This window comes from Lethenteron reissneri, chromosome 36 (assembly GCF_015708825.2).
Source record: "Lethenteron reissneri isolate LAM-NWPU_2019-01 chromosome 36, ASM1570882v1, whole genome shotgun sequence".
NCBI lineage: Eukaryota > Metazoa > Chordata > Hyperoartia > Petromyzontiformes > Petromyzontidae > Lethenteron > Lethenteron reissneri.
In genome coordinates, this window is record NC_083814.1 from 10,873,830 (window position 1) to 10,893,176 (window position 19,347).

Genomic DNA, 19,347 nt, shown 5'->3' on the forward strand with positions numbered 1-19,347 from the left:
ACAAGCGACATGGATCCCACCGAACCAACTCCACACCAGTTGGCTTCACAGTCCGGATCCGAACCCGGCCCTGCATCTCCGTAGCCTCCTTACGGTGCCACCCGCCCACAGGCAGCACCTGAGCCTCGAGACCCAGCGAAGGACTCGGCGAGGCTTCCATCGGCAAATGGCATCTCCGTCGTCGTGGCCGTCGTCGTCCCGCTCGTCACGAGGCGAGGCGGCCCAACGAGGACGATGCCAAGGACGTTCCGTCGACGCGGCCCAGCAGCGCGGGGAATCGCGCCGCGAGCCTGCCGCGCAGCAGCGCGTACGGCAGCGCCAGCGTCAGCGCGGCCGCGGCCAGCGTGACGAGGGCCGCTCGCGCCGCCGCGCGTGCCGAGCGGCGGAAGCGCGGGGGCCCCACGGCGGCCAGGGCGGCCGGGCACACGGCGAGCGACAGCGCCAGGGAGGCGAGCGACGCCACCGCCAGCAGGCGGCCGAAGCGTGCGAACGGCGCGACGAGGCACGGCACCAGGGGCAGGGCCGACGCGGCGGTGGTGAGGCCGGCGCAGAGGACGGCCGGGCCGGCGGAGCGAACGGCGCTCACGGCGCGTGCTGCCCGGACGGCCGCGTCGCTCGTGCCGCCGACGCTGCCACCACCAGACTCTGCCTGTGGAAGGCGCAGGGGGAGACACCGTGAGGTGGGAACTGTGGTTTTAGATTTGGGTGATGATGATATAATAATGGTAAAGGTACAGCCCTGAAATTACTTGCTTGTGCCACTGCGAGTTTTTGGAAGAGGTTACGGGTACCTCCCTCCTTATTCCGTGACCGCAACTTTTCGGGGGTTTTTTCCACACCTCGGCCGTGAATTTCACAGATACTGACTGCGTCCAATCAGGTGTATTTATTTGTTTTTGGGTCAGTAATTGTATTAACCCTCCACCGCTCGCCAAACACTGCCACGTTCAGACAGATATTACTTACACAATGCCAATGCATGGATAAAATGGTGACCAATCAAGCTCCTCATCACCATTGGCTTAGGTTAAGATGATGATTGATGCTGCTGGTGATGATCATAATAATAATTTACATTTGAAAGGTGCATGTTTTCCGTAGAACCCAATGTGCCGTGTACGGAAAGCAGGGTAAATGGCCTAAACTAGTCTGGGTCTAAAGGCCAGTTGAAAGAGGGGTGTTTTCAAGACGTGACTTTAATAGCTCACACGACTCTGATCGTCTTATTAGCAAATGAAAAGCATTCCAAAACTTGGCAGCTGCACTGGCAAATCAGAATCGGAATCTTTGTTTACGTTGGAGGAATCCGATGAGCTATAAAGCTATTTTATCACATACGTCCAGTATGGACAAATGCCCGATCACCCCAGGAAATGGGCCTTGACCTTGAGAGTCCTCAGAAGAAGGTGATTCGAATATATTCTTAGGTTTTTTTTCGATAAAGTCATGTAGGTAAAAAATTTAAATTAATAAAAGTAAACTAAAAATAAAATAAAAATCACGACGTTTCGGAGGCAACACAAGCTTCCGTCTTCAGGTGGAACCGTCACAGCACGATAGCTGTATCAAGTGAGAGAAATTCCAAAAAAACGGTCCTTGTATATATACTGGTTGAGGGTGGGAGGAGCCAAGGTAGGCCCTGAATAGTATTTTTGTGAGGTTCGGTGCGGCTGAAGCACGCTGTTAGGAATGAGTCTTTGTTGTGTAAACTAGGTGCGGATGATGTAAAGGTGCGTGTAAATGGGACTGAGCCTTTTGTTATGTAGAGGTGGTGCGGCTGAAATCGCTGCCAGGAAATGAGTCTTTGTTGTGTAGAATGGTTGACTGAGCCTTTGTTATGTAGAGGTGGTGCGGCTGAAATCACTGCCAGGAATGCTCCAAATATGTGTAGTTAAATCTTTTTTGCATGGTTAATAACATCTTTCCGATTCGAATACCTCGTGGATCTCTATGAACACGGATCAGTTCCTGTGAATATTGCAGGGCTAGCACGTCGAGTGCCTTTGTAGGTCAGCAGCAGTGATGACGACTACTCCCGAAGCCAGCGGGTGCCTCCTGCTAGCGGGACGGACTGCCCACTCACCCGAGCGAGGCGTGCGGGCTGAGCTCGGGGCGCCGCGACAAGGTAGCCTTCGACGATGTGCAGGGAGTAGTCGAGCGAGGAGCCGACGAGGATGGAGAGGGAGGTGGCCTCGACGGCGCCCAGCTCGTAGCCAAACAGCGAGCATCGTCGCGACGACCACGCTCAGGACACCTGCGTCGTGAGCAGGCGGGCAAGTGTTGAGACGCTGACACGTGAACGAATACCTTCACCAATTGCGGCTTTTCGTTTTTTGTTTTTACTTCAGTCAACGATGACTACGAGTGGACGAAGATGATCAAGCGTGACGATGGCTACGACTGCAAAAACCAAAGGCCTAAGCACGACTCCGACTGCGATGATCGGCACCTTGAAAGAGGGATGCGGGAGGGGAGGGGTGGCGATTTAAGAACCTTGACGCATTGTTTCAACTTCCGCGCTGGGAGATGGCACCGAACCGGCGACCTCTGGGTCGCGGGTTCCAGCCGTCGTGCCTGTCTGTTTACGCCACGGCCAGTGAGCTCCCAGTTCACGTCGGAGGAGAGCCACCTTTTCACGATTCTCGGAAGGCGGCATCAAATTTGCAATTGATTGGAGCCGCACCAATCAGCTTCTCTTACCCAAGGCAATGCTGGCTTCACTGCACATCGATCACACGGTGTTCATTTATACATCACAGCCCCCGAGTTGGATCTCGTGAAAATGTGCGTGGAACAGGGGGCACAGCGGCGAGCCCTCCGACCATCAACAACAACAAAATATCTCAACACCTTTGTCAATAGCACCGTGGCCGTAAAAGGAAAAGAATAGAACAACTGTGACGTTTCGGGCAATGGCCTTTCTTCAGAGCACATGGATAGAGAGAGAGGCCAGAGAGACAGAGAGGATAATACGGGTTGGAGACTGCACTTTACAACCCGCTTTTAAAAATTTATAAAATAACGAGATGACAGAAGAGATATACGGGAGCGATCGGGTGGGATAAGAGAGGAGAGAGACTGAAACAGATGCGAACGACGTGAAATGAAATGAGAGAAACATTCGGCAGGACGTAAATTCCATCCACGTTCCCAACCCGCAGAACCCCCCCCCCCTTCCCCCCAGCATTTGTACAGCGCTTTGAAATTGCGGTCGCATTTATAGAGGCGTGATAAAAACACAAACCAAAAAACACCCCAATCGCGTCGTCTAATAGCAGGCACGAAGCGTGGACCTGCCATTCACGCAGAGCAATTTCCAGGAATCACTAAACGGGAAAACTCGTCACCAGTTGTGTCCCTTCCCCCCCCCCACCACCACCTCCTCCGCTCTCTGTAAAGTACTGCATCTGTTCCCAGAGGCGTGCCCAAGGCGGCGGGGTTAAATAGGTGATTTGTGTTTTCCGCTGTAGAAACACGCCGGCGCACACTGCTCCACGGCTCCGAAATGTCACCCCCCCTCCCCCCCAACCAACAGGGGGTCGTGACGACGCGTGCCCCTGCGAAAGGTCACACGGGTGGGGGCGTGGAGGCGGGGGGGGCCCACGTGCGCGTGAAATAAGCCTCATTAACTCGCCGCCAATGTGCAGCTGCACAGCTCCGCGGGGAAGTTGCGCAATGAGTGCCGGACTGGAATGAAAAGGGGAGAGGCGCCGTCGGCGATGCTCGTCGGAGGGGGCGAGCCCTCTTGCCTGTTGAGCCAAAAAGGCGCAGGGGCGCGCGCGGAGGTCTCTCTCTCTCTCTCAGCTTCGTATATGGGGTGGTGCCTTGCCTGGCTAACGAGCGCCATGACCTCGCCAACTTCGCCTGCGCGCGGTGTATAGAACAAGACACTGACGGCTGCTCTGTGCTTCCAGTGTTCAGAGGCCTGCTCAAGGCGCGGCTCCGGCTGGAGCACGCATACCACACACATGCCGGTGATGTGCGCGTCTTCTTCGAACGCTGGGGAGCCGGAAAAGTCCCTCTCTGTACCAGCGTGGACGGCACCCTCGTGGTGTTCACCTTCTGAAGTGCTCGCTCGTCACCGTGGCGTGCGCGGTGCTTTTAGCGCCACAGCGCGTCGATTTGTAGCGTTTATTTCCATTTGTTTGCTGGTGACTGTATTTCATATTGAAATCGCCTCCAGTGCAAGTTGTTTAAAAGTCAAAGTCTCTCTCTCTCCGACGTGACCCACAGGGTAGCCCGCCCCATCCCTACCCACCCCCAGCGAGCGTTGTCCGGCACGGCATCCGACGTTTCGACACCGAGAACGGAGGAGGAGGAGGAACCGTACGGGAGGAGTGCAGTTGGGGCCGAGCGCAATCTTCCAGCCACGCTGGCCAAAGAGGGCTCTTAATGATTCTAGATTTGAAGCTTTCGTGACTGCAAGGATTCATACTCTTAGTTCTTTCGGTAAAAGTCACGTAGGTAAAAAAATAAATTTTAATTAAAAAAATAATTATAAAATAATTATAATAATATAATGCCTCCGAAACGTCGTTGTTTTTTTGTTATTAAATATTTTTTTTATACATTTTAATTTCATTTTTTACCTACGTGACTTTACCGAAAGAACTAAGAGTAGGGCTCTTAATGGTTTGGGCCACCCAAGGCAAACCCCTGGTGATTTGATGAAGCCGTCAATATTTCAGGGCCACGATTCTATTAAAGAATCAATTACTTGTCGAGACGTTTTTACTACCTCGTCTGCACCGTCATATTTTCCTGTCTGGTTTGTACATTCTGATTTGGCCCATTAGCCTAAACGTTAAATTAGCATGCATCATTTGCATAGGGTTTTTTTTTTTGCATGGATCGAAAATCAGAAATTCTTACATGTGCAATTCTCCGCGAATATTGCGAGTTTGTAACCTCTTTGCATTTGAGATGAAACGATGCATTTACTGCATTGTTACGCCCCCACAGGATAAGTTGAACTCCCGTCACCACCAGTGGACACCATCAATTGTGTGAGCTTTGTGTCTATTCAGAGACGACGATGAACAATGATACACAAGAGTTCAGCTCTGGCTTACAGGCACAAAGACAACGGCCTCCCTCCCCCAAGAGAGTCATACAGGCTTTACGGTGCAAGTGCTGTTCGTGAGACATCTATTACGGTCACACAAGGCACCGCATGAGGAGGTGATGTGGCCAGTGCCGCTCCCAGCAACCTTTGTCTCCCCAGTGCTGTTTACACACAGTACCAGGTACTCATTTCAAGCTGAGTCGACCTAGAGGAGGCCCATGGATGGTTCATATATTCGTCACTGACTTTGACCGTGAGAGGAAATCGAAGGAGGGTAGCCGGGTTTGTAGGGCCGTGTGCTAACCGCAACACCACCACTACTAATATAGATTTGAAGCTTTCGTGACTGCAGGAATCCATACTCTTTGGTTCTTTCGGTAAAGTCACGTAGGTAGAAAATAAAATAAATCACGACGTTTCGATAGCGACACAAGCAATCATCATCAGGTGGGAAAACCACAGCAAGAAAATGTTTTGCTGAAGTGGCAGAGAGAGTTGCTGTGGTAAGAGGTTATATAGGTAAGAAACGGGGGAGGGGCAAGGGGGTAGAGAGAGGAGGGGGGGGAGTGCTGCGTTTACGCTAGGAGAAGGAAGTGAGGCTGTGGGGGGGGGGGGGCTGCAAGTGGGAGGCCGAGAGAGCTGGGGATGCGGGTTGGAAGTTAACTCGGAAAAATAGAGTGGTAGTAGTAGTACCTGGCAGATATGATACACGACAACCACTATATGGCAGTTAGGGTTTTACCTAGTTCATGACATCCTTCCAATGATTGCTAAATTTGTATCCATCTTCTCGGTTGAAGTTATGTCTATGTGTATATATCTACTCCCCACATGCAGGTCAACAAACACGCCCTCACACAAAAATCCCTGCAGAGCCTTCAGTGATGTTAGCGAGCAGCAACTTATGAAGGCCGGCACGGCATACAAGAGGGTGGGTGGCCAGCACCATGCCCGGCGGTGTGCTAACCACAACACCACCACTACTAATCTAGATTTGAAGCTTTCGTGACTGCAGGAATCCATACTCTTTGTCTCCCGAGTTCCAATGTTTACACACCGCACCAGGCACTGATTTGAGGCTCAATTTACCTAGGGGAGGTCGAAGACCGGTTCAGATAATCGTCACCGGTGTCGGCCGTGAGCGGGAATCGAACCCAGGTCGCCAGGTTCGTAGCGCAGCGCGCAATCATCGCTATACACCACCACTACTCTCACACGCGCACACACTCACGCACTCAGTCATCACTTCACGTTACATCAGGTGTTAACATGAAGCGCCTTAAAACAAAACAAGTATTTCATCTGTCCGACAGCGATCTCGTGAGATGCATTAATGAGTGCGAGCCGAGTGCCACGATGTGTCACATCGCCCTCACAGTCTCTCGTGCAGATTGGTTTTCGTTTTTTTTATTTTGTGTAATAATCGTGATTTATCCACCAAACGCGGCCAGGCCGGAACCGACATCCGCGCCGCAACAAGATCATAATCTCACGGAGCGTCCGCGTTTTCTTTCCCCACCGCCCCCCTCCCCGCGAGGTCAGCCAAATTTTCGGGCATCCAAACGAATGCGCACGCTTTCCGCGCTCAGTAAAAATTGCACCGCCAAGAATCGATGCGCTAATACGATGGTGAACAAAAGCGGCGGACAAACACATTTAACAATCGGCGACGAATAAACGACGCCCGAGACCCACGTATCTACCCCGAGTGCTTTCACTGTCAACTCGAACACGAATCATTCCTCCTCCTCCGGGGCCTTGGTCTTTTCAGGCACTGGGAGGGCATGGACGTTCCCTTCGGGGATATCTCATTGCAGTCTTTCTCGCTCTCTCTCTCTCCACTTCTCTCCATCCATCGCCGCGTCTATCAGCAGAGGGAGCTTCCATCCCACTCGGGCTTTGATGTTTAACGTCCGGTCAGATCGTGGCCTTCCCTCTTTTCCAGCTCTGCTCAGATGTGTGTGGGGGGGGGGGGGGGTGGCCTGTTGTGTGTGTGTGGGGGGGGGGGTACTTTCAAGAGTGATTCACCACGAAGGAGAGTGAAGTTGCGTGGTGCCAAAGGGACATTCGGTGGTGCGAGTCCCAGCCAAATTCCTGCTTCCAGTGTTCCCTGCCGTCACCATCCACTGCGGTCGGTCACCCAGTCATCCTGGTCACGTGTCTGAAATATAAGCACCTGACCTGCACTTGACTCGACTTAATACGCCTTCATTCTCTGTCTGCGAATATTCCCTCCAAAATGAAACAGAACGGAAAATGTGATTCTGCGTTTGGCAGTGGTGCCCGAGTACAAATAACAAAAAAAATCAATAAATTCATCCAATAACACCATTAAGGAATGTGCCCATATTCAAGCCAGAGAGATGGAGAAGGGACCATTGCCTGAAACGTCTCCTTTTATACATTTGTATTATATCTTTAGGGCCACGGTGTGATGGACAAACGTGTCAAGTGTTTTACTCTTTCCAGAATTCGCGTGTTCGCTGCATTCTGCTGTGACGTCGACAACGCTACGAGGATTTCACCGCAGAGTGCACGGGAGAAAAACACCGTGTGTCCGTGCCGTCACGGCCCAAAGCGGCCTCTCGCCTCCCCCACTTGCCTCCCCGTCTGCAGGGAGAACCCCGTGGTCACTCGTGAAGCAGCCGAGACTGAATGCACCTGGGCCAATCAAGGCCGAGGGCCTCGTTAAGCCAGGTCTGCCGTTTAGAAGGTTTTACACTTAACGGCGCGCCGCTCATTAGCCCGGCGGATTCACCCACTCGTTTCAAAAATTCCTGAAGGCTGCCGTGACGGCGCTGCTTGATGCCAGCTGATAGAAACGGAGAGCCAAAAAAAAATCTTCGGTGGAAAATAATACAAAAAAAATTCCCCCTTTTTCACAAATTCAGCGTGATAATGATGATTTGTTTTTTGAAATTCATGCCGGCGGCGTCTCAGAGCGCTTTACAAACGATAAGCGAACTGCATCTCACATCTCAACACATTTCAAACTGAACCCCCAGTGCTGGCAGCTGTCTCCGTGAACACAAATTGACTCAGCACCTGGCCTGAAAACGGGGGCAATGATCGCTGCCTGTCTAAACCCCGAGAGAGCAATTTGCACGGACATTTTTTCCCGAATTGGGCGAAGTTGGACCACGACACCGGCATACGGCGGCCTCCCCGTTTCGAACGTCGTCGCAAGGATCTCGAGCGCCCCCACCCTGAGGGGCCGTCCATAAATGACGTACGCGATTTTGGACGATTTTTGACCCCCCCCAAAACAATATTTCCATTTTGAAAATAAAACATGCTTCAAATCGCTTTAAACTATTGTCATTGTAGTGCGTATTTAACGTGGCGCTGCACTCTGATGTTGTAGGAGTGTTGTTATAACAATTAGTGTTGTTATAACAATTCTACATTTATTTAAAGTTGCGCATTTTGATGTGACGTCACATTTCTCAAACTCCCCACCCCCTCGTCACACATCGTCACAAATGTCTGACCTCCCCCCCCCTACCTAGGTGCGTGACGTCATTTATGGACGGCCCCTGAAGCAAAAGGCGCGCAGTTGTTCCGCGGCGAATGCGCACACCGCAGCGTTAACCAGGGCGGCCGCCGGGCCCCGAACCACGAACCCCGACGGCGAGTGCGCCGCCGCTGGGACGCGATCCGCCCGCCCCGAGAGGTTGGCCATCGGAGGGTGCAGCAGCCCGCGGAGGCGAGGTTTGCGTTCCGAAATCGTAGGCTGCGAATGTAGAACAAAGGTTGTGCAGCCTCGTGACAAAACAAAAACCACCCCGAGCGTTTAAACCCCCGTGTTTGCACGAGAAGATTGGCGATGCTTACAGGTGTGATCTTGGCCCGTTCCAATCAAAGGCACACATTGAGGCGCATGGCCACTATGGCGGGGAAGGGCATTGTTGAAGGGGAATTGGTACTTTCTGTTCTTATATATATGTATTGTTATACCAATAACATTGTAGGGTTTTTTTGGGGGAGTTATAATATGTCCTGCGGTTGGACAACGCTCACGTCACGTTACTGTGCACCAGGCAATGGCCATGTAAGAAGGCGAGACTGAACAGAACTACTGGAGCAACTTCAGGCCCATTCCTGCTGTCAGTTATAGCAAAAAGTTAATACCTACAAATATCGACAAAATATCCATGGTTAGGATTGGTATGGTGCGTACCCAAGTTAATTATTTAGAATTTTGTCAAATGTTTGCTTGACTGAACCAAAGTGTCTGAGAGTAGTAAAAACATATTGTACAGGAACTCTGCTCTGCGTGTCAATTTGTAAATAAAAAAAAAACATTTTTATCCACCAGACTAAATTTTCAAGCGTCATCATTCTCTCACCCGAAGACGGTCACTTGTTGTTGCGATCGAAACGTCGTGATCTATTATTTTTTCTACCTACGTGACTTTACCGAAAGAACCAAAGAGTACGTCATCATTTGTTTCAGCAAGCGTGCTTCTGGACTGGTTTTAAACGGTCTTGGGATCTCGTAAGGAGATTCAGGGTTGTTAAATACACGCTGCTGGATTGCAGAAATCTTCTCGGCGAGACAACTTCCACGTAAACTTTGACAGCCTGAGGGCTTGCCTCTTCATTACCATTTTAAAGAAGCTCGTTTCCACTCTGTAGCGAGTAAAATAGAGATTTTCCACGTGTGTGTGTGTGTGTGATCTCATATATTCACTGTAAACTTTATACTTCAGAGTTAGGGTAGTGAGCGAGAAACCGTTACGGTATTGCGAGAGAAAAATACGTGCAGCCATCGGTGGCCGTGTTGAAGATCGTCATCTCCAAAAAAATAAAAAAGTAAATAGCTGCTCCTAGACTTCTCACCGACACACACATAAATGAGACGTCACCCCGATGCACACACACTGCTTCCAAACTAGCCCTCAATCTAATCCCCCATCAATTTCATGAACTCCCTGCCCCGTGCCCAGCTCTTCCCTCTCATCTCACTCTACTCCCCTCCGCTGTGCATGCTGTGCTCCAACAAAGATCCCGTCAACCTTCGCTCAGCGGGATGTTGCTCAGTCTCCTCTCCACTGTCGCCGCTGTCTGGAAATTCCTTCCCTCGACCGTCCACGCTGCCGACTCCCTGTCCATGTTTTCAAGTACGAACACAAGAACTTCCTTTTTTTGTTCGCCCTATATCTCTCTCTCTCTGTGCCCGTGACGGATTGCCTCTCCGCCTATAAAATAAACGTGCCCGTTATTTCTTCGCAGCTTCGCGAGATGCGCTCGCATTCATCCACGACGTAAATCCACGTTGCATTGCGTTCTACCTTGCGTGACCTCCAGCCACTAACCCAGATGTGAACCCTGAGGGGGCAGGATTTGGGTGGTGCCGAACTCGACTCGCCAACAACGGCAGTCGTGAAACCTGCTGAGCTACCCAGGCCACCTGGCACTCCTCCTCTCGCAGTGCCGTTCCCGCTACCCAAGGGACGCCTGGGTAGGTCGGGAGACCTGCTGGATTAGGTGTACGCCAAGGCTCGCGACGCACCATCAATATGCGCCGTTGTATCCGTCCCTTTAGAGTGCCCGCGTGGGTTGGACGCGGGACGGGTAACGTATTATAAATAATTAAAATGAATTTTAAGGCAGATGCGCGCGGGAGAGGTGGAGAACTGAACGTGTTGGTCGTAAAAATGAAAAAAAAAGCAGAAAAGGTAGAAAACGGACAGAGGAATATGATTTAAGGAGAGAAACTGAAAACGCGTGTCAAACATAAAGGTCAGTCCAATAACCTACGACTAATGGTCCATTCTGAACAAATCAAGGACAAACACGCCCTACACGGGGAGACTGAGCCATAGCAGTGAAGAGACGGCGAGAGAGAGAGAGAGAGAAAGGGGAGATGAGATGAGGGGGAGACTGGGCGGCCGGGCGGGTGGGAGAGATAGGGGCAAGAGATGGAGGGAATGGGACGGAGCAAACACAGCGTGGGAGCGATGGCGGCAGAGAGAGAGAGAGAGAAAGGCAGAGGCAATGAAAAAAATGTAACAAGAGAGAGTGACAGGAGAGCAATGGAAGGGAGAGAATGAGAGGGAAATTAAAAAGACGACTGGCGGCAGAGAGTAAGCGAACGAGTGGAACGGGTGGAGGGCGGGGGGGAAAAACGACTTTAAACTATACATCAGATGAAGGGCGCTGTAAAATTTATCACGGTAATTATTCTGGTGGCGTACACCAGTCGCTAGGCAATTTCTGCCTCCCTCCCTCCAAAGCTCCCTCCTTCCATCCCTGCCTCTATCCATCCATCTACCCCCTCCATCCCTCCCTCCCTCATTCACCTCCAGCACCTACAGCGCCTTCCAAAATTTCAAAGCAATGAACACAACCTGCCAGGAACGTTTAAAAAAAAACTAGGCCTGAACTGTCAAGCAAATAGGGAATTCATAAATTACGTTTTTTTTTATTCCACTTTGACCACATGACCATTGTGTTTCAAAAAGAGTGGCACGAGTGAAGGATGAGAAAGAGAGGACGTAATGAGAGTGGAATATGCCGAGAGAAAAAATATTAAATGGGCAGCTCTGCAATTTTGCGGCCACACTCCATAGCTGGCAGGGTGCGAGCTCTAGACAACGTCTGCAGAGGGCATTTGGCCTACTCTTCCATGCTGACCCAGACATCTTGGAAGACGTGGGAGCACCGACACCTTACCCCACGCAGCCTGCCGATCCGATGTGCGTGGACTTCTGCGCCGAGCGGAAGACTTAATCAGGCAACTGGCAGCATCCTGTTGGAGGCAGTCTCTAAAGCTCGCCCATTTTTATTCCCTCGAGGCATTCCGTTCATGCGTAATGCGCTGTAATTCTGGGCTGTCCATCAACATGTTGTTCATAATTAGCTCCGATGTGCAAGCCACGGGATGCAATGCTGATGTAAAACAAACATTACAACGAACTGGTAAACTAAACCCAAATGTAAACATTGCGTCTGACGCACTGCCGGGATGTTTGGCCATAGACTCAGCAAGGTCTGACTCTATTCAATAACAATTATTCATTTAGACGGCGTGATTGCAGATACTGGGTGGATTATTATGACAACACAAGATCGTGAGAAGTGGCGTTCGTTTTGGGAGGACCTTCATCCAGCAGCGGATTGACCACGGCTGACCATGATGATGATGGTAACCATGATGATGATGGTAACCATGATGATGATGGTAACTTACAGTCCTTTGTCTTTTCTAAAACCATTGCTGGACAAAGACCTCCTCATGCGACAAGGATCTCTCACAATGCCGTGTACAGCCGTGGGGGTTGTTTGACCATACTTTACCACACTGGTCAGTGCGGGTTGGCACAGGGAAGGCCTCGGGAGCCTGTTCAGATCACTCGCCACTGGATGTTAGCCACAGATAGAAATCAAACTTGGGTCGCCGGGTTCACATTGCAGGGATGCTTAACCATTGCACTTCAACCCCACGGCACATACACACACACACGAGTGTGCAATGCCACATAACGTAGAAGTGTGTGCCTTAGAATTATATACTGCAGTGGAGAACAAAATTAAATTCTTAAATAAGATCAGTGGCAACTGATATCTAAATATAAAGAGGTTTAACGATTCCTCGATAGTAATGATCATTCTAGCTAACGGAGCACTGCGGCCCAATGGAATGCATGAGAGCGGATGTTTACCTGTTCGTGTGGCAGCCACCGCAATGTTATAAACACATTCCTGCGGAGGGAGCTGGTAGGAACGTTGGGTTGCTCGGTCAATGGCCAGGGTCAACGGCGGCGTGGTGTATTCCGCAAATATGACCGACTGTGAGGGCGGGCACAAGCCGACGTGAGTAGGTTAAACGTTGAGTTTTATAAGGGCACCACGGGGTGACCAGCCCCTGCCCACCCAGCCCCACCCCTCCCACCCCCCACCCAGCCCCACCCTCCCCACCCAGCCCCTCCCCACCATCCCCACCCAGCCCCTCCCTACCCTCCCCACCCAGCCCCTCCCCACCCTCCCCTCCCCACCCAACCCCACCCTCCCCACCCAGCCCCTCCCCACCCAGCCCCTCCCTCCCCACCCAGTCCCTCCCTGCACGACGGACGGACGGACACAATAATCCCCTGCGGGCTGATATAACCAGGAGGTTCCTACCAGTAAAACGATTCCATCGTACTGGAATCAAACGGCGACCCCCCACCCCCCCACCCCCCCAATCGCGACGATTCACCCTGACCCATACGTGAACTGAGCCTCACCCTCGGGTTTGCTCAGGCTGAGATTCTTATTTCGTACGGGCATGGCTGACGTGACAATCGGTGCGCATGACGATGGCTTGCGCCCACGGGCGCTTCAATAGGCGCACCCCAAACCGCATTTGTCCCTGCAGTGCGCGGCTAAAAACGTAACTCGTATTCTTCCCCTTCATGGGCACGATTGGATTTCTTCGGATATGAAAATCATTTATTTAGCCTCTGTTATTTGGGTGAGAGACCTAACAAAAAAAAGCACAAAGCCCGTTTGATAAGTCAGAATCCAATTTAAAGTCTGCATCATTTGACAAAGGTTGTCCTTGTGACTCACATCAAGAGCTGTAACTTCCCACAATGATGAACGCACTGGGTCACTCAAATACAAAAGTTTACACTTCCAGCCAACAACGAAAATGAGAAAAGTGTTCCGCGCTGGCAAAATGAATAGCCTTCACAGAGACACAGCTTGGTCAATCTGAGCGATCAAGCTAATTTCACACTAAGGTATCGCCGTGCAGCGTGCGTCATCGCGGTCGGGCCATTCTAGCCACCCCCGAAAGCGTTTTTCGCGGTTGTGACCACGCGTCGTCAACCGCGATCGAGGACCGACGTTTCGCTCCGCGTGCCGGAGGGGGGGAGGGAGGGGGAGGTCGCTTCTTTGACGAGCCTCGCACGTGGAGTGTAAGCCATGGGGGTGCCGTGCGCGAAACAACGGAGCGGTGCAAACGTGAGAGGGCTTCGTCGTGACCTCGTGGACGACCGGGCCGAGACCGTCAACCCTCCACAGTCGAGACCACCCCCCCCCCCCGTCACCCGGGTCTTGCTCCCAGATCTGAAAACGCGACAATTCACTCTGACCTCCGAGCCACCCCAAAAACCTGATCAGTCGTCCGCTTTTAAAGCGCGCCCCCGCAGGTACATTTTGTTCAAAACGTTTTTTGGGAAGCATTTAAATTGGCGGCAGCGAGTTGCGATTGAATTGGCCGTATGCCCATCCCTTAAGTTGCCGTTGTGTTGTAAAGCAAGCGTCTACGATTGGCACGGTTGGCTACGTACGGCGCAAACGCTATTCAACATACATTCATACATATGCGGACATTACGAGTAATGTTTACACGCGGGCTTTCACGGCCATTATAATGATTTATAATTAAGTTATTTTGGGTTTTATCGTCGTGTGGGTATAATGTAACACGTTTTACCGTAACCCTCCACCACCCGACAGAGCCAACCAAGTCAAGCTGTCGTGTCGTGGTCAAATGTGGCAATTTATTTAATTTGTCAGCAAAACCGAAGGAATGTTGAAAACAGCAAGCAAAATTTGAAAAGCTAAAAAAACTGGCACATTTGCCCACGACGTGACAACTTTAATTGATTGATTCTGTCGGGTGGCGGTGCAGAGTTTTGATCAAAAATGTGCATCGCAACCTACGGCACGACCTAACCAAAAACAACTCAAGTGTGACGTTTTATGTTCTTGTCATTCACGACGGGGAGCTGCACAGACTCACGGGCCGAGCTTCTCATCGGTGCAAATGCCGTGCTCAGACACGGCCATTATAATATCTATTTAAAGCTTTCGTGACTGCAGGGATTCATCTTCTTGGTTCTTTCGGTAAAGTCACGTAGAAGGGAAATAATAAAATAATAAAATAAAACATAATAAAATAATTCTCACGACGTTTCGGCCACAACGCAAGCAGCCGTCCTCAGGTAAAGAACAGGTATGTCGGAAGGACAGCGTCTGAATGAACACCACCAGGCTTGGCAGCGTATATTTAAGCTGAGATGGAGGGGGAAGAGCGCCCTCCAACCCAGCTTAAATATACGCTGCCAAGCCTGAGGACGGCTGCTTGCGTTGTGGCCGAAACGTCGTGAGATATTATTTTATTATGTTGTATTTTTTTTATTTTACTATTTCCCTTCTACGTGACTTTACCGAAAGAACCAAGAACACATTATGATCTCCTCGGCCATATCGCACAGACGTAACATTCTAATGACAAGCTGCCGGCTCTGGAATTTACTCGGAAAATCTGAAAGACGGTACACACTCTCCGCGAATCCAGGAAAGTTTGGCTAGGGTTATATTAAGTCGTTACAAATGCATTAGCTTTGAAGTTGTTAAAAAGTTGTTTGAAGATATTAGATCCATCTTTGATATTGAAAACTCACCATTAAAATGCAGAACGTGATGTTGAATGTCTGCGCATATCTTAATAAAACATATTACCGGAAAAAATGAACATGTGCCTAAGGCACTTAATATCTTCCTCCGCCTGTTGTTATCAATCTGGGAAACGTCAATTTCTTTCAACAATTCCACTGCCGGTAACTTTGTCCCAACAGACGCGCATTGCCCCTATCCGCAGGAATAAAGGGGGGTGCGTGTGTGTGCGTAGTAACTCAGACTTGAATGAGTACTTGGTGCAAGTGTGTAAACATCATTAGGACTTGGAAAACCAAGCAGCAGGGCGTGCGTGGTTCTTACTCTTAGTTCTTTCGGTAAAGTCACGTAGGTAAAAAATTAAATTAAAATAATAAAATTAAATTAAAATTTAAAATCACGACGTTTCGGAGGCAACACAAGTCTCCGTCATCAGGTGGGACCGTCACAGCCAGATTTGCTGCATCAAGTGCGTGGTTCTGACCAGACCACACACTCACGTGCCGTGCCAGTGTTAATATGTGCTCTCTAACAGTAATTTCCTCGCCCAGATGGCTATATGGCGGTATGCAGGGAGCGGTGGCGTAGCCGTGAGCACACTGCGCTACGAGCCCGGCTAATGTTGGTGGCGTGCAATGTCTAAACCGGTCCTGGGCCATCGCTGTATGTATGCGTGTATGTTGAACTTCTTTTGCGCCGTACGCAGCCGATCGTGCAATTCGTTGGGGTCAACTCAAACCTTAAGGGTTGCCCCTTGTCCGGGCGGGTGTGTAAACCACCAGCACTTTGGAAGACACAGGCAACCAGGGATGGTGCTAATCCCCCCAGCTCCCTCGTTGCACCGTGTTGGCCTTCATCGGCGTTTGCAAACAGCAAACGTGCGGAGACAAATCTGTGAGGCTGAACTTGGCACGTCTATATTTGCAGGGGGGGGGGGGGGGTTGGTGTGCGTACGTGCGATGCGGATCTGGATGATACACAATGCCAGAGCAGTCTCGAGTCGTGCATTTATTTGTTTTCTCTCTCCGATCTCCCTTCGCTCGCGAGCCCAGAATTTTCCGATCGTGAAATGAATTCTCAATTTATCACGATGCAATCGCGACGCCGCTCCTAACGGTGGCCAAGCGGCAAACAATTTGGGTTTCGATTTAAATCATAGTCTCCATCTCCGCCGCCCCTCCCCCTCTCCCTGCCAAAGCTTATAGGATGAGCTATTCCAGGTGGTGAGAGGGGTGGGGGCATATACAACTCAGGGGGTCCACGCTGCAGTCAGTTCTAAATAATAAACGCTGCAAACTGTGGGTAACAATGCCCCCCCACCTCCCCCGCTGTTGCAGACATCAAGAGAAGCTTGCAAATTAAAAGAGGAGTGCCAGTGCACATCAAAACTCCGAAGAAAAATCGGCCAATGGTGGTCAAATATTATCAACAATTTCTTTTTTTGACTTGACTATGAGACATTCCGCTGGAATTGACACATTTCAGCGAATGGAGCCAGGTGCAGGAGGAGAGTCACACGAAGGGACTGTGAAGACCGGGGGAGGAGAGTGAGATGAAGGGATTGTGAAGGCCGTGAAGACCGGGGGAGGAAAGTGAGATGAAGGGATTGTGAAGGCCTTGTAGGGCGGCTGTCCCGTGAATCAATGTACGATCGTGTGTGAGGGAGGCGACCGTCACGCGCGGAGAGGTTTCCTCACCGCGTGAGTGGCAGATTGAGAATTTCGCTCTATGCGGGGGATAGCGAAACATTTAAAAAAAGAAACGTTCCAGGAGGGAAGAGAAGCAAGATGAGCGTTGGGCCCGCGTGCCGTCAACGAAGTGTGTGACGGCCTGCAGAGAATTTAGGGTGTCGATGGTGGCAATGTTGGTGATGGTGGCGAAATGAGATGGTGCGATAAAAGGCCGTGCGTTGACACGGCTTCAAAACAACTGCTCTGTTATGTTACGGAACATACAAAGATTATCCGTATAGCCCTGACAAGACTTTTGGGGCAAGTGCTGTTAGCGAGCACCTATGAAGGCTGGCACGGTGGGTGGCCGGCACAACGCCCGGCCGCATTTGTCTCGCGAGTAGCGATGTTTTACACACCGCACCAGGTACTTATTGGAGGCTGGGTCGACCTAGGGGAGGCCCAGGTTCGTATAATTGGCACCCGTGTTGGCCGTGAGCGGGAATCAAACACGGGTCGCTGGGTTCGTAGCTAACTGCGACGCTACCCGCTCCCCACAGAATGCGCACACACACACACACAAGTGTGTGTTTTCATAAGGAGTTGCACAGATGTGTGCGGTAATAACAACTGTTTATTTAATGCGTTTTCTCGGCAAAACTTTCACAGTCCGAACTTTTTTGTTCATCTGGGTGCCGCTTGGGATACAGAACAATGATAAAATTTGGCTTCATAGCGAATCGAACGGCAATTGCCTCTCAAGAAGCGGTCCAAACCGGTGAGACGTGCATCGTAGGGGCGATGGGGGATGAAAGTAGGTGGAAACACCCCACGTTTTTATTTTATTTTAAGAGAAGAGACAGCTACGGGCCGAGAAGGGGAAGGCGTGGAGAGTCAGGACCTTGAACAGCGAGCAGGGAGTCAACAGCACGGACGGCTCAGGGAGTGGGGGTTGTCACATCACTGGAGGAGAAGAGGCGAGGGAGTTGATTTGTCACGGAGCGAAGCTCGGCTAAGAGCTCGGATAAAAGTCTTTGCTTGCTGGAGCGGCGAGTGTGCGGAGGGGGAGTGAAATGGAGTGTATCATGGTACAGAGTGTCCAGTCCACAGATAATGTTCAATACGATGCGATGTTCCCTTTATTCATGAAAGTGGTCATTATCGACTGTGGGATGAGACCAGAAATACAAAAACACACAGCTTTGTTAGCAACAGCAATACAACGATGTTAACGACTTCTTTTCTGTACTGCGTTCAGTGGGCAACCCGATGTCCCTGAAGGCAGGTTACGTACCGTATATCACAGATATAACCTCATGATCTCACTCACCCGACCGCCGAGTGGCTGGACTGCGGGTCTCGCGCCACAAACCCGCCTCGAAAGACTTTGAGATGTTGAATAGTGACGAGCGGAGCAACAAAGGCACCCATACGTACCGAGGACCATCATGAGCACGATGAAGGTCAGGCAGAGGTGAGAGGTGAAGATGGCAACAGCAGCCACGCAGATGGCGAGAGAGAGAGCCAAGCTGCACAGCGCACTCTGCACACCTGCATTGCACACGAAGACAAAGATCCCCCGTGTAGCCTACGCAGGCTGTTGGGGCAAGTTTCGTAGGCGAGCCCCTACGAAGGCCAACGGTGGCGTGGCCAGCACCACGACCGGCCGCCCTCGTGTCCCCAGCGGTGATGTTTCACACACCGCACCGGCTACTCATTTAAGGCCGAGGATCGCTTCAGACATTCGTCACCGATGTTGGCCACGAGTGGGAATCGATCGAACTTCAGGTTTGCGGGGCGCGTGCCTCGATGTTTTATCCACTGAGCACCTATTGACGGAAACTCCAGGCTCCAGTTGAAGACGACAATTATGGCGATTGCAGGAAAACCGATGTCGTAATAATTGTGGATTTCAAGCCCAGTGTGCTAACCGTTGCTCCACGGCAGCATACTTTAAATGGCGGGGGGGGTGGGGGGTAGTGCTCTTGTTCAAATCCTAGTTCGGGGGGGGGACTCAGCCCATCATGCCCCTGGGAGTCAGCAGTGATTCTGCTTATGGATATACTCGGCCCTGATCGTGGGAATGTTTGATTTTCATCACGGGTTCACAATAGGCCTGTGCTCAGCATGGGCAGCCGTACCATCACCACCGCTCCACAGCCCAGTAGAGTTCGTAATCAAAATCAGAATATTTATTTATACTGCAGGAGCAAACGTTTT

At 51.0% G+C, this 19,347-nt stretch overlaps 1 protein-coding gene across 1 annotated transcript in view; it reads right to left on the minus strand.

Annotated features, from left to right (window-relative positions):
• Positions 1-205: 205 nt before the first annotated feature.
• The window catches only part of DISP3 (dispatched RND transporter family member 3), a 199,467-nt gene continuing 180,325 nt past the window's right edge, over positions 206-19,347 (minus strand). Inside the window, exons 20-23 of the mRNA XM_061566372.1 lie at positions 18,565-18,678; positions 2,084-2,254; positions 464-649; positions 206-357 (exon numbers count right to left, since the gene is read on the minus strand). Of these exons, the coding sequence (XP_061422356.1) occupies positions 206-357; positions 464-649; positions 2,084-2,254; positions 18,565-18,678 (623 nt within the window). The remainder of the gene's footprint in view (positions 358-463; positions 650-2,083; positions 2,255-18,564; positions 18,679-19,347) is intronic.